At 35.3% G+C, this 14,068-nt stretch overlaps 1 protein-coding gene across 2 annotated transcripts in view; it reads right to left on the minus strand.

Annotated features, from left to right (window-relative positions):
• Positions 1-10,279, minus strand: part of Copb1 (COPI coat complex subunit beta 1) — a 60,568-nt gene extending 50,289 nt beyond the window's left edge. The window contains exons 1-5 of one of the 2 annotated variants that reach the window (XM_048788394.1): positions 9,829-10,279; positions 8,981-9,130; positions 3,487-3,716; positions 2,937-3,106; positions 757-871 (exon numbers count right to left, since the gene is read on the minus strand). In XM_048788394.1, coding sequence (XP_048644351.1) covers positions 757-871; positions 2,937-3,106; positions 3,487-3,716; positions 8,981-9,071 — 606 coding nt within the window. In that variant the 5' untranslated portion in view covers positions 9,072-9,130; positions 9,829-10,279. The remainder of the gene's footprint in view (positions 1-756; positions 872-2,936; positions 3,107-3,486; positions 3,717-8,980; positions 9,131-9,828) is intronic. The other variant, XM_015477657.2, reaches the window with a different exon arrangement.
• Between the last annotated feature and the right edge of the window lie 3,789 nt (positions 10,280-14,068).

Below are 14,068 nucleotides of genomic sequence, written 5' to 3' on the forward strand. Positions count from 1 at the left end.
GCAGAGCTGGATATGGAATTGGTATACTCTTATCAAATAGTAGACCACCCTACTTCCACCGACATGGCCAAGGGTGGACCTATACTAGCTATGACTATTTCTCTTTAAACATTTTTAGATTATAATAACATAAAGAAAAATAGGCAGCCAAGTTCTAGAATAGTGTGCCATAAAATATAGCCATAACAACTTCAATCTGGAAAAATCTATTAAGTGGGGATTGATGGCATAACTCAAACATAGAATACATGTTAAACTGTGCGAGGTTGTGAGTTCAATGACCATAACCTAAAACTGTAAAGTGGCCATATTATTACTTTCTAAAAAAAAAGAATATAAATCAGGGACAGTGGTGCATGCTTGTAATCCTAGTTACTTGGAAAGCTGAGGAAGGAGGATTCCAAGTTTGAGTCCTGCCTGTGCAACTTAACAAGACCATTAGTAACTTAGTGAGACCCTGTCTCAAAAAAATTAAAAGAGCTGAGGATACAGCTCAGTTGGTAGATCATCCCTAGGTTCAATCCCTAGTATTGCAAAAAAAGAAAAAATAATAATATATACAGAACATAAGTAGTATTTTAGAGAAGGGTTAAGAAAAAAAAATTATATAAATTAAATCAAAAATCTAAAAAAATCAAAATACTCAAATCTCAAGTAATAGAAACAAAATTACTAAATGAAAACATGATCAGACTTATATAACTTTTATTCTCATTTAAATACAGTCATAAAATAATTTTTTAAAAAAATACTCACCTGATCTGCATGAATCAGCATCATAAATGCATTCCTTTTGCAACTTGCATCCTTCTCATTTACCAGAAAATCATGTATCAGCTCAGGAGCATCAGGAATAAGATGTTCAAAATTTCTTTAAGAAAAACAGTAACATATTTAATAAAAACAAACTCTACTAACTTAACAGCTTTCTGGATCATACCATAATTAAAATTAAACTTTATAGCACTACTGTTTCTTCAACTTTCTCAAAGTTTAAATCAATTAGAATTGGGGGAAGAAATCAAAAGGTCATACCTTCATCTATGAAGTTATCAAATTTTGTTTTCTAGTTCAATGTAGAAAGAATGGATTTATTCAATATATATTTTATTAACTGATGTCTCTAATAATTAACTTTCATATACTTCAGGAATATATATTAAGATAAAGTTAAAATCTTTCCTTAATAAATGAACAATCCTTCATTAAGAATGACTAGAGGGCTGGGGTTGTGGCTCAGTAGTAGAGCACTTGCCTGGCACATGCAAGGCCCTGGGTTTGATCCTCAGTACCACATAAAAATAAATAAATAAAATAAAGGTATTGTGTCCAACTACAACTAAAAAATAAATATTAAAAAAAATTACTAGTGAAAAAAATATTATCTGGAATTTTATTGGCTATATACTGTATTTACTTATTTACTAATTTGCCTCCTATTTTAGAAGTATTATAGTCACACAGAATGATAAACACTAGATTAACAAAAATGCCACCTAGTTTCAACAATTAATTTTCAGCCAGTTTTATTTTACCTATCCCCCTGTCTACCTCTCCCTTCTGTTATTCTGAAGCAAATCCCAACTTATTTATTTTTTTCTGTAAATACATTGGTATGTTTCTCTAAAATTTAAAGATGATTATTATTCTACTGTCATAAAAATCATGAATTCCTTAATACCATTATATAGCCAGTCATTGTTCAAATTTCCAATATTGCCTTATAAATGTCATCATTTTTGTGTGCCCTATAATTTAAATCCTGAACTTTGTATGGTTTGTATGTTCACATTCTAAGAATTAAATTATATTATTAATCAGAATACCACTTTCTTTAACAGATAAAATCTACTACAATATTATGGTAACTGTGAAATTATGTCTCAATCAAGTAAGATATCAAAAGTACAAAGATGTTTATAAAATTATATTCTAATTCTAAATAAAGTGACACCAGTTGATTATAAAAACCAAGTATTGCAGCTTTATCCAACTACCTCTTTCAATTGTTTCTTAAAAAAAAAAAAAAAAAAGTCCAATATCTTTAGCTTTCTAACAATAGGAATCAGTTAAGAACTGCAGCCCTTCTCATTAAAAAAGTTCACTCATCAAAGCCTCTAAGGATAAAAGATAAGACCCACAGCCACATAAAGAGAATTCAAGGTTAAAAACAAGGTTAAAAACTCAAGCTGGGCTCAGAAGCAAGCTGGAGGCCAGCCTTGGAAACTTAGTGAGACCCTGTCTCAAAATGAAGTTAAAAAAAGGGGGACAGTGGTGGCTGAAGAGGTAGCTGAGTGGTAGAGTACTTGCCTAGCATACATGAAGTTCTAGGTTTGACCCTCAGTCACAGGTAGGTGATGGTGGTGAACAAGTTACAGCTCAAAATCTTTAGGGGATAATCAAATACATATTTCCGTCAAAAGTGAACCGAAGTAATACAATTGAGAATGAGAGGCACTGCCTTAAATTGGAAAGTGTGTAAATTTTTTTGTTTTGTTTTGTTTTTTTGGTGGTGCTAGGGATTGAACCCAGGGCCTTGTGCATTCGAGACAAGCACTCTACCAACTGAGCTATATCCCTTAGCCCTAAAGTATATACATTTGTTTTACTTTATTTTTTTAATTTTTTGGTTGTGCTGGGGAATGAACTTGGGGCCTCCTTCATATTAGGCAAGTGCTCCACCACTGGGCTACACTATAATCTTTTTAAAGGGGGGGCCAGTGTCATTCAATTTCAGCAGATTATTGTCAGGGAGAAACTAGGGCCAAGTGTGGCCACCTTCTTTTTGACTTTCCAATGCTGAACTTAATAAAAAAAATATATTTTGCTGGTCAATGCAAAAGTTACATATAACCTATAAGCAAACACTTAAAAACCTCCAGTATGAAAAACTAAAAGGCTGTCCAGAACTAAGCCAAAGTAGTATCTTTATTTACCTATAGATAGTATAGATGGCCAAAACAGCATTCCTTCTAACATAGCTATGTCGATGTTCCAAACAAGCACGGATAGCTGGCATTAAAGGTTCTAGCAATTCTGCTTCCTTCAGTTTGCAAAGAAAACGTAGAGTAGATCCTCGAATAAACTCATTAGGATGCTGAAGATCCTGGTATAAAAATTTTAGAAAATGAAATGCTGAGTTTCAGCTTTTTTACAAACATTAATTTTAAATGTAAAATTTTTCAACAGAAAAAGTCGAAGTTAGTTTAAGAGTCCTAGCTTATCAGACAATTTCTATCAGATTTCTTTTGATAAGAGCAATTTTTACATATATATACACTTTAAATTAACAATACACACATAAAATGCATAGAAAACATCTAAAAAAGTAACAATAGAACTTTTGGTAACACTTCATAATTTCAATTCCAAACATTACAACTGACATCAAAGATTTAATTTTAAAAATCAATGAGGCCCATTCCACTAATTTTACAATTATTTAAAATCAAAGCAATATTCAGAAATACTTATGGTTTGGTTTACCTTTCTGTATGCATCACATACGAGAATCATTTCATGCAAAAGTCTCCCATCTGGAGTTGTTTTAGGAACAATTTCCCAAAATACCAGAAGTAATTTTTTGATGGTGTGATCCTGAAGAGGCAGCACAAAACGAATGATGGTCATCAGAAGTCCAGGAAGCTTTTCACCATTAAGAATCATGATGATTACTTTCTTTAGAGCTTCAGTCTTTGACTTCACATCTCCTTTTTCTGAGTCATTTAAAAAAAAAAAAAAAAAAAAAAAGCACAATTATTTCAAAAGAAAATTCCTTGAGTAATTTTTTTTTTTTTTTTTTTTTGGTACCAGGGATTGAACCCAGTTTATTTGAGGATCCCCAGCCCTTATTTTTAATTTTGAGACAAGGTCTCACAAAGTTGCTTAGGGCCTAAGTTGCTGAGGCTGGTTTTGAATTTGTAATCCTCCTGCCTCAGCCTCCAGAGTCACTGGGATATCAGGCATGCACCACTGTGCCAGGTTTCCTAATTTTAAAAACAAATTAACAAAATAAATATACTTTATTAGCTGCAATAGTAATAAAGGCACAAACCCAACTGACAAGGTTTCTTTACTTAGCTGTATCACAAACAAGCTGTGTACTTTTTCTTTTTTTGGGTGGGGGGAGTATCAGGGATTGAACTCAGGGGTACAGTACCACTGAGCCACATTCCAACCCTGTTTTGTATTTTATTTTAAGACAGGGTCTCACTGAGTGCTTAGCACCTCACATTTGCTGAGGCTGGGTTTGAACTTCTGATCTTCCTGCCTCAGCCTTCTGAGCCGCTGGGATTATAGGGGTATGACACTGCACCCAGCCAAACTGGGTACTTTTGCACAATTAATTTATCTTTGAATTGTGGATTCTTTACATATATCATGAAGATATTATATGATGATAATATCTAATCCAGTGATTAGATTTCTAGTCCCTAATCAACTGAGTTAATGTAAGAGTTCATGAATCTTCTTGGCTACTTGGTGTATTTCAAACATCCATGTAACTATTTTTCAATATATAAACAGATATTGTTAGGATATGTGCTTCAGAATTCAAAGCAGCTCATTTTGTGTGCATTTTCTCAAAGTTACAGCCACTACTATGGGAAGTGGAGTGAATATGGTGATCTGTTTAAAAATATTAGGAGGAGAGTTCTTGAATATTCAAAATTAAGTCTGAGAACTAACAGAGTAAATAATTCCACTCCTATCATATTTCTACAGATGACACAATTTTAGACTCTTAAGATAGCATCTGAAAAACTGGAAGAGAATTAGAATGTCCCATTTAGTAGCCACTGTTTAGAATTAAGGATGACATTTTGGATAAAATACATTTACTGTACTTAGGCTAAAAACTGTGGAATATAAAACATTCTATACAAAACAATCTATAATTTCACATCATTACCATTGCATGCTAAAAATTTTATAGTACTAAAAATCTTTTCGATTCAAAATTCAAAGGCAGAAATATAAGACATACACATTGCTACTAGTATACTGTACTTTTTTTGGGGTGGGGACTGAATCCAGGGCCTTATACATGGTAGGCAAGCACTCTACCACTGAGCTACATTCCCAGTCCTATACTTGTCTAGATCATAAAAAAATAAATAAATATATGGGAGAGGAGAAGATGAAGATTGTCCAGTGAAACATCAATATGCCTAAAGCTATCATGAGGAAAATAATTAGAAGAAACTAGTAGAGCTGGGTGCAGTGGCACATGCCTGTAAGCCCAGGAGCTTGGGAAGCTAAGGCAGGAGGAGCAAGAGTTTAAAAGTAGCCTCAGCAACTCAGTGAGGTCCTACTCTCTGGGAAAAAAAAATTAAAAATAGGGCTGGGGATGTGGTTCAGTGGTTAAATGCCCCTGGGTTCAATCCCCAGTACCAAAGAATAAAAAGAAAAAAAAAAAAAAGAAAAGAAGAAATTGGTGGAAATTAGTGGGAAGCAGATTTGGGCCTAAATATGAGATAGAAATCTATTTCCTTTCTTTCTTTATTTTGTTGTACTAGGGACTGAACCCAGGGGTGCTCTATTTGTGAGTTCCATCTCCCCAGTTTTGCTAACTTGCTGAGGGCGGCCTTGAATTTGCAGTTCTTCTGCCTTAGCCTCCAGAGTTGCTTGTATTATAGGCATGTACCACCATGCCTGGTGAGAAATTTCTAACAACTAGAGCTAAGTGGCTATTAAATAAAGAGTTCCTATTGCCAAAGGGGCAGAAACTATACATGACCACTTGATGGGTTACAGGAAGGAAGTAAACTCCAGAAGAAATTAACTAGGTGAACCAAAGACTTTCTAAGCTCTTAAAGGCTATTTAAAATTATTGCCAGTTCATATGATATTTTCACAAATTAAGAATAGAGAATACTGTCAGGTATTTGGATTAATTAGGCAAAGTTCAAGTGGCTAAAGCTGTATTCACTGGGTGTAAGCAGTTTTTTTCCTCTTTGTTCCAAACATCCTGATTTAAAAAAAATTTTTTTCCATATCCTGTTTCATAACATTAAGGATACAAAATCCAAAAGCCATAAAACTATATTGCTATATCTTTTAAAAAATATCTTTTTAGTTGTAGATAGACACATCTATTTTATTCATTTATTTTTATGTGGTGCCAAGGATCAAACCTAGTGCCTTACATGTGCTAAGCAAGCCCTCTACTACTGAGCTACAACCCCAGCCCCTTGTTATAATCTTCATGGCTTATTATGCTCCAGTGTTTTTATTCTTCACAAATTAGAAAATTTCTAAATATAATTTAGTAGGCTAAATTCAACTTGTAACAATACTTCAAAAAAATTTTAAAATAAGTTTAACAGTAAACTTGTAAAAAAAATCTGTGCCATTTACATTTTAAGAAACTCCACTCCAATTTTCATTTATTTCAATAATCCAAGTTAAGATGAAACAAGGAGGGCTGGGATTGTGACTCAGCGGTAGACCACTCGCCTAGCACGTGCAAGGCCCTGGGTTCGATCCTCAGCACCATATAAAAGTAAACATATTGTGTTCAACTACAACTAAAAAAATAAATATTAAAAAAAGATAAAACAAGGATATGGGCTGGGGATGTGGCTCAAGCGGTAGCGCACTCGCCTGGCATGTGTGCGGCCTGGGTTCGATCCTCTGCACCACATAGAAACAAAGATGTTGTGTCCGCTGAAAACTAAAAAATAAATTTTAAAATTCTCTCTCTCTCTTTTAAAAAAAAAAAAAAACAAGGATATGTTTCATTCCATATCTTCATAATTTTTAGAACTTTTCCTCTCTATAAACAGTATAAAACATATGCAAAATTTCACCTATCAATTCAATTCACAATAATAGACTAAACGCTTCCTAATCTGGGGAATATATAGTCCTCAGAGTTCAGATTCAGTAATTAAAAGTTAAAAAAAAAAAAAGTAAATTGTGGAAGTAACACAGTATTTAGCCAAACAAAAAAGTTGTTACTCAAAATTAGAAACTAGTTATTTTTTCTCTTAACTTTTCTTAAAGGCAAAAATATACAAAGAATTGGACACTATTTATTTATTGTTAGAGGGCAGTTAAGGCAACTGTAATTAAGACAAGGGTAATGTTCCAATTATGACAGAGTTAGTTAGTTCTGTACCTTCCAACTATAGTTATAAGCATTTTAGGGATCTAATAATAAAAATCATTTATTATGAAAAAAATAGTAATAAGAGTATACTTATTAATTTGTATTCCATTCAATTATCTTATGTGAATATGGGGGAAAAGGGGTGAAGGGTGAAATATACATGGCTTTTGTTCCAATAATTTCAATTAAATGCCATAAAAGAGGGTTTCTTTTCCCTTCTCTAAAAATAAATCTTTTCAGGCAGAGGTATATAGCTCAGTATCTGTATGGCATGCAAGAGGGTTGGATCACAGTACTAACAAAAAATAAAAAGTAAAACTAGATTTCAACAGGCATCTAATATTAAGTAATGTAAGATTAGGAGGTATTCCATTTATGCTAATTAAGAGGTGGGAACAGGCAAGCAAAACACCGTCTCATTATAAATGGCTTCTAAAAGATATTTACAATGTAAGAATAATTTTCACTCAACTGTATTTAAAACTATCAGTTCAACTTATATTTTTTCTTAGTTCAATTAAATAAGAAGCATTACTTTGGAAGTGTATCACTTAAAAAAAAAGGGTGTGTGTGTGGCTACTCAGTGGTAGAGTGCTTGTCTAACATGTGTAAGGCCCTGAATTTTATCCCCAGCACTGTGGGGAAATTTTTTTTTCCTTGACAGAATCACTTACATAAGTATGCACTTTTAAAGTAGTTACAGTATACAATTTTTAAATTCAGAAATACAGTTCTTATTTTCTTCTTGCAAAAATGTTTTCAAGGGCTGGGTTTGTGGCTCAGTGGTAGAGTGTTCGCCTAGCATGCATGAGGCACTGGGTTCGATCCTCAGCAACATATAAATGTAAAATAAAGATACTGTGTCCACCTAAAACTTAAGAATAAATATTTTTTAAAAAATGCTTTCAAAATGAAAAGCTTAAACTTTCAGGGAAAATACATGTTTATGCCACTGTTGACTTCACTGGTTGGGAGAGAAACCCAAAGAACAAAGTTCTTTTGATTTTATAAGCTAAGTAAGTATATGAAGTTAACTGAACAAAGTGACATTCCACCACACATTCTCAACCTGCTACCTAAGGAGAATTGTCAGCTATCTTTAAGTATAATACATTAAAATGCACAAGCAATTACTTGATTTTGAAGAATATCTAACAATTGAACTATTATATATGTATATGTGTATATGTGTGTGTGTGTGTGTGTGTGTGTGTATATATATATATATATATATATATTTTAAAGATGACTACATTTCTTTAGCTTTCATAAGCTAAACTGAGATGTTATTCTATTTCCATAAACCAATACTGGAAGTCTAAAGGTAGCAAGTTTTCAATTTCACAAGAACTATTGAAGACATTATAGAAAAGGTATTTAGACAAAAATTAAGCATTTCTAATTATAAAGGAAAATGAAATGTAAATGAGCTTTTCTTTTTCATTTCATTCTCAAAATATTATCAGTGTTTACAAAGTTGAGAGTAGAAAGTTGGTTCCCAGAGGCTGGGAAAAGTGGATCAGTGGGTAATACCTTACAGTGGTAAGAAGTTCAGACATGTTATATTGCACAGGAGGGTGACAACTGTAGTCCATAAAATACTATATATTTTATTGATTGACTGCAGTGCTGGGGAGTGGCCCCCCTGCCTCCCTGTGCCACATCCACAACCCCCAGTCCTGGATTTTCTAAAAAGCTAGATGAAAGAATTTGAAATGTTTTCTTTCACCCTAAAGAAATGCTTAATATCTGAGATACATTTAACCTTATTTAAACATTACACAATGTTAACAGGTACTCCGTTAATGTGCAAATTTGTTTTTATCCGCTAAAATTCAAGTTTAACTTAAACTTTATGAAGTTTACCTAGGTCATTTTTTAAGCTAATTTCAGATGGTGGTTCTGAATCCATTGGCACGTTAATTAAAGTATAGCACACGTTCTCAGCAGCCGTCATGGTTTCTGGTTATAATCAACCCCCAATACAAGATTTAAGGAATGCAGATGCCAGAAAATCTAGAAAAACAAATATAGCGATATCATTAAAAAATTTAATCCCACAAATGAGTAATCGTTCTTTAATATAAAGTTCATTCAGTTCGGCCTATAAGTTTTAAAGTCTTATAAAGGGAGGGTCAATCTATATATATTGCGTTCCCATAAAAGTAAATTCTAATAAAAAACACACTTGTCAACCCCAGTTTAAGGTCTAAAATCTCTCACTCCCCCATACCTCTTCCCGGGCCCAGGGTTGGGAATGTTTTGTAAAACAGTGACAGTCCCCCACCTTTAACAGAACAGTGATTTCTCACAAAACTGCTCGAGTAAGAGGTCCCATGCACAAATACTCTGTCAAAACCTTGGAGCGCTTGGCCGCAGTCGGCAGTAGGTACCTCAAAGTCGGTACCCAGCGCCGCACCCCCACCTCGCCCCACCCACTGGCCCCTTCCCTTCCCTTCCTCCAGCCAAGCAGGCCCGGACTTCACAGCGCGAGGCCGGGGGTCCAGCGAGAGAGAAGACCCCTGGCCAGCACGCAGGCCTGGACGCGGCGTCCGGCCCTGAGCTTTCAGGCCCACCCCCACCGTTCCCCTTTGCCAGGCCCCGAAGCCAGCGGCCTAGTTGCTCCCGCTCCGCGTCTCCCCGCTAGAGAACCAGTTCTTCCGACTCTGCGCAGCCCATCACGCCTCCGAGGCTCGGGGCTTTTGGCCCACTACCTGGCTCCGAGGGGCAGCGGTTGAGTGAACCGCGGGACCGTATACCCCGGCTCCAACCAGAGGCAGCAGTGAAAGCTCCAGAGTCCTTGGCTGACGTGGAAAGGGGTGGGGAGACGTCCGTAGCCACAGCCACCTAGCTCTACGGCGACTCGGAGAGGACATGTCTTCTCGGTCCTGCCGTTGCGCTTTGCAAGCACGTCCGGTTTTTTCCTTCTCTCCCATCCATGGTTGGTATAGGCCGCAAAGAAGAGTGGAAATACGTATTTGTGAAAATTTTCCTGTAAGCCAACCGCTGACCTAAGTTCTGTAGTCATTTAATGGTTACGTGGAAATTATTCTTTTTCCAGGGACGCAAACCGTCAAAGGGAGGAAGGGCTTGAACAGAAGGCAAACAATTCTGTCCAGTTGTATCCGGTGCAGGAACCCAGGACTGGAACCTGGAGTCCCTTTTCTTGCTTTCCCACTGATAAATTGAGGAAGTAACTACTTACCATTGGGAAAGTAATTTCAGTTCTTTAAATAAAGCCACTGGATTACATCAAGACCCATTTCTGTTAACATCTCCAGTAGTCTGAATCTCCCTCTTTGCAATTTAACTGGAGCTGCTTGAATATCTAAAGTTGCATTGGTGTAATTTCGGCTATTTAGTAATGATTTCCTTTGTTATCCTTTATGAGTACCCAGTAAATTAAACTTTTAAAACATGAATAAAGGGAGACAGTCCCTCTTAAGGATTTTATCTATCTCCAAAAACTTGTTATAGCTACAGTTAGCACCTTAGGTTTTGCCCATTTGAGGTCCCAGAACTCACTTGCTGCTCCCCACCAGGAAAACAAACAAACAAAAAGGTCTGACAGAATCTGTGGCTATTAATAGGGCCACTTCACTTAGGGAGCTATAACACAAATAGAACTTCATCTACATAGAATCCAGCTATTTTAAGATTTTATTTTGAAACCATCGAACAAAATTCGAACTCCCAAAATTTATTTTAAAAGTCACATGCTTAGCACTTGAAGAAGGCCCTCCTCGGGTGCACTCACATATTTATATATGTATATAATTTTTTTAGCGGTGGACGAATCATTGTTTTTATTTATTTTTATGTGGTGCTGAGAATTGAAACCAGTGCTAGGCAAGTGCTTTACCACTGCGCCATAAACCCAGCCCCCTCTGCACTCATTTTTAAAAAGCTTTTATCAAGATAATTGAAGTGACATGAACATAGAGGTCCCATATACTGTTCATCTAGTTTCTCCCAATGGTAATAACTTGTGTATTTAAAGTACACTATAAAATCCATGAAACTAAAATACAATTCACCCATCCTTACTCAGATTTCACCAATGTCTAGCTCTAGACAGCTGATTTGTATAATCAACAGCACAGTCAAGATACAGAACTGGGGGTAGGGTTGTAGTTCAATGGAAGAGAGCTTGCCTAGCATGTGTGAGGTACTGGGTTTGATTCTCAGCACCACACAAGAATAAATGAAATAAAGGTATTGTGTCCATTTACATCTTTAAAAAGATACAGAATTGTTCCATTGCAAGGATCCCTAATGCCATCCTTTTCAAGTCATAGCACCTTCATCATTAGCCCTGGAAACCACTAATTTGTTTTATTGTCAATGATGTTGTGTAAATGGAATTAAACAATGTAGTCTTTCAAGATTGGCTTACTCAGCATAATTCCCCCAAATCAATCCAAGATATGCCTTCAACAGTTTGTTTCTTTTGTATGTACTTTTCATGGAATCTTTACAAATGCAGTTATCTTATTTCCAAGCCTATCAAAAAGTGAAATGTGTTAGCAAGAAATGAGGCCAAACAGGTATAAAGATTATACTTTAGGACCACATGGTATGGTCCTAAGTCTAATGGTTATATCCACTTGAGTTATCCCAGACGTTGTGTTAAAACTTCAGGGTTTATTATGACCCTGAGTTAAGGAAACTATTAAAACATGAAAAGAAGGCATTTTAGTTTGCCTCTGAGTGTCACTAGTAGTATCTAGTTATGTATTTTTAAATGAAGAACTTCTGAAGAGCTGTAAAGACAATTTATGGCCTCACCAATTCTTCCCTACTGGTATAAAATGCAACTTTGGATCTTTTACTGTATCATGTAATTATATAATTCTGAATGCTTTAAAATTATAACTAATTTGAGTGTGAAGACCTTGCTATGTATTAAGAATCAAATACTTAAAAGTCTAGGAAATAAAGACCTAATGATGAGATTTGCCCTGAATCATGTAATTGTCAAATACTAAAAAGTAGGATTAGAACCCGAATCCTGTAATCTATGTTTTGTGGCCTTTAACCATGCCAGTTCTTAAGAGCTATACATATAGATGCTTAATAAATTCTAGGTAAACTGTTATCTTTATATCAAAGTGACAGGACTTATAAGACATTAGGAATCTTATGGCTTGTCATTATATAACACATACTAAATGGAATAACTGAATACAATAGACCAGACAAAGCAAAAGGATATAATGATTAACTTTGTGATATAGTGGGGTAAGTTTTATTGGGGTGTGGAGAATTTTAAGTTCTAAAGTCAGCGTACTAGACTAAAAAAATCACTTATTGAAAAAACTGATATTGTCCCCAAAGTAAAATAAAGACCACTGATTTTTATTTTTTTTGCTGAGTTCCAGTCAACTATTAGTTGTTTGCATTTAAGGGGTAGGTCCAAAAAAAAAAGCATACACAGTATCTTTATATTTAAACAGAATCACTCAGCAGACAACTCACCCAATGAAAGGCACAGGGGGTAGAAGAAAGACTTTTCTAAGCAAGCTTATCAAACTGCCCACTTATGTTCCCTCCCCAGACTATACATGCATTGAGTGTGGAGGTAGGTGGTTAGCATCCCTCTGTTCACTATATTTATATATGAAAGTTACATGTACTTGATGCAATTCCATTGTAGTTCAGATAGCCACATGGTACTTGTGGCCTGTTACCAAACTTAAATAAGGCAGACAGAACTTTCAGGCTACTTCCAGAGCAGGAGTCCCTCACTCCTTACAGGTCCCAATGCTTAGAGATCTTTCCTTCAACAGAGTTGCCAGTTTCTTTTACCATTACTTTACCAAAAGAAGTCACAAAGAGATTTAAACTGATACTTTTTAAGTTTTGGGAAACCTAAAAAAAAAAAAAAAAAAAAAAAACTAACATTTTCCATTTAGAAGGTATTATAAATTCTCTCATTTATTCTTTTTTTTTTTTTAAAGAGAGAGAGAGAGAGATTTTTTTTAATATTTATTTTTTAGTTTTCGGTGGACACAATATCTTTGTTTGTATGTGGTGCTGAGGATCGAACACGGGCCACACGCATGCCAGGCGAGCGCACTACCGCTTGAGCCACATCACCAGCCCCCTCTCATTTATTCTTTTTTTCAAAATATTTATTTTAGTTTTAGGTGGACACAATATCTTCATTTTATTTTTATGTGGTGGTGAGGATCGAACCCAGTGCCTCACTCATGCTAGGCGAGCGCTCTACCACTGAGCCCCAGCCCCAGCCCTCATTTATTCTTAAAATAATTCTCCAATGGGTTTCCTTAGAATAGGGCTAAGTAACTTGCCCAAAGCCAATAGCAGCTAATTAGTAGAATTAGATTAAAAATTTTTGTTAGTATCCACAAATAAAACTTCTCTAAAAATATGTACTATCTCAGAAAATAAAATACACCTAGGCTTTTGAGCAGTGAAATTTTGGATTTTTTAAAATGATTTCCTAATTTAATTTTGTATGATCTAAGCTAAAAATTTCTGCAACATCTGAGTATATAACCCAGGGAATAGAAGGCAATATACAAATTATGCTGGAGTTGGTTTGTGTAGGATTAGAGGTTTGAGATTATTTGCAAAAATTCCCAAGAAAGTCCAGAGCTCTAACTATTGCCATCTGCTGATTGGATAGAAAAACTGTTCAGACATTAATAATCTTGCTGCTTTTTTTTGTAAAATGTGCTAGAGATTAACCCAGGGCCGAGAGTGGGGCAAGCCTGAATTCTACCATAGAGTTATATAGTCCCAGTCCAATCTCACTACTTTTGTTGGGAAGTGGTGTTTCTTAGGTAGGCTTTTTCTTTTTTGCAATATTGGGGATTGAACCCAGGAGTGCTCATACAAATGAGCACCAACCCCTTTTATCTATTTATTTATTTTGAGAATAGGCTATCACTAAATTGCTGAGCCTGGCCTTGAATTTTCAATCCTGCA

Source organism: Marmota marmota, unplaced genomic scaffold, assembly GCF_001458135.2.
Source record: "Marmota marmota marmota unplaced genomic scaffold, marMar, whole genome shotgun sequence".
Taxonomy (NCBI): Eukaryota; Metazoa; Chordata; class Mammalia; order Rodentia; family Sciuridae; genus Marmota; species Marmota marmota.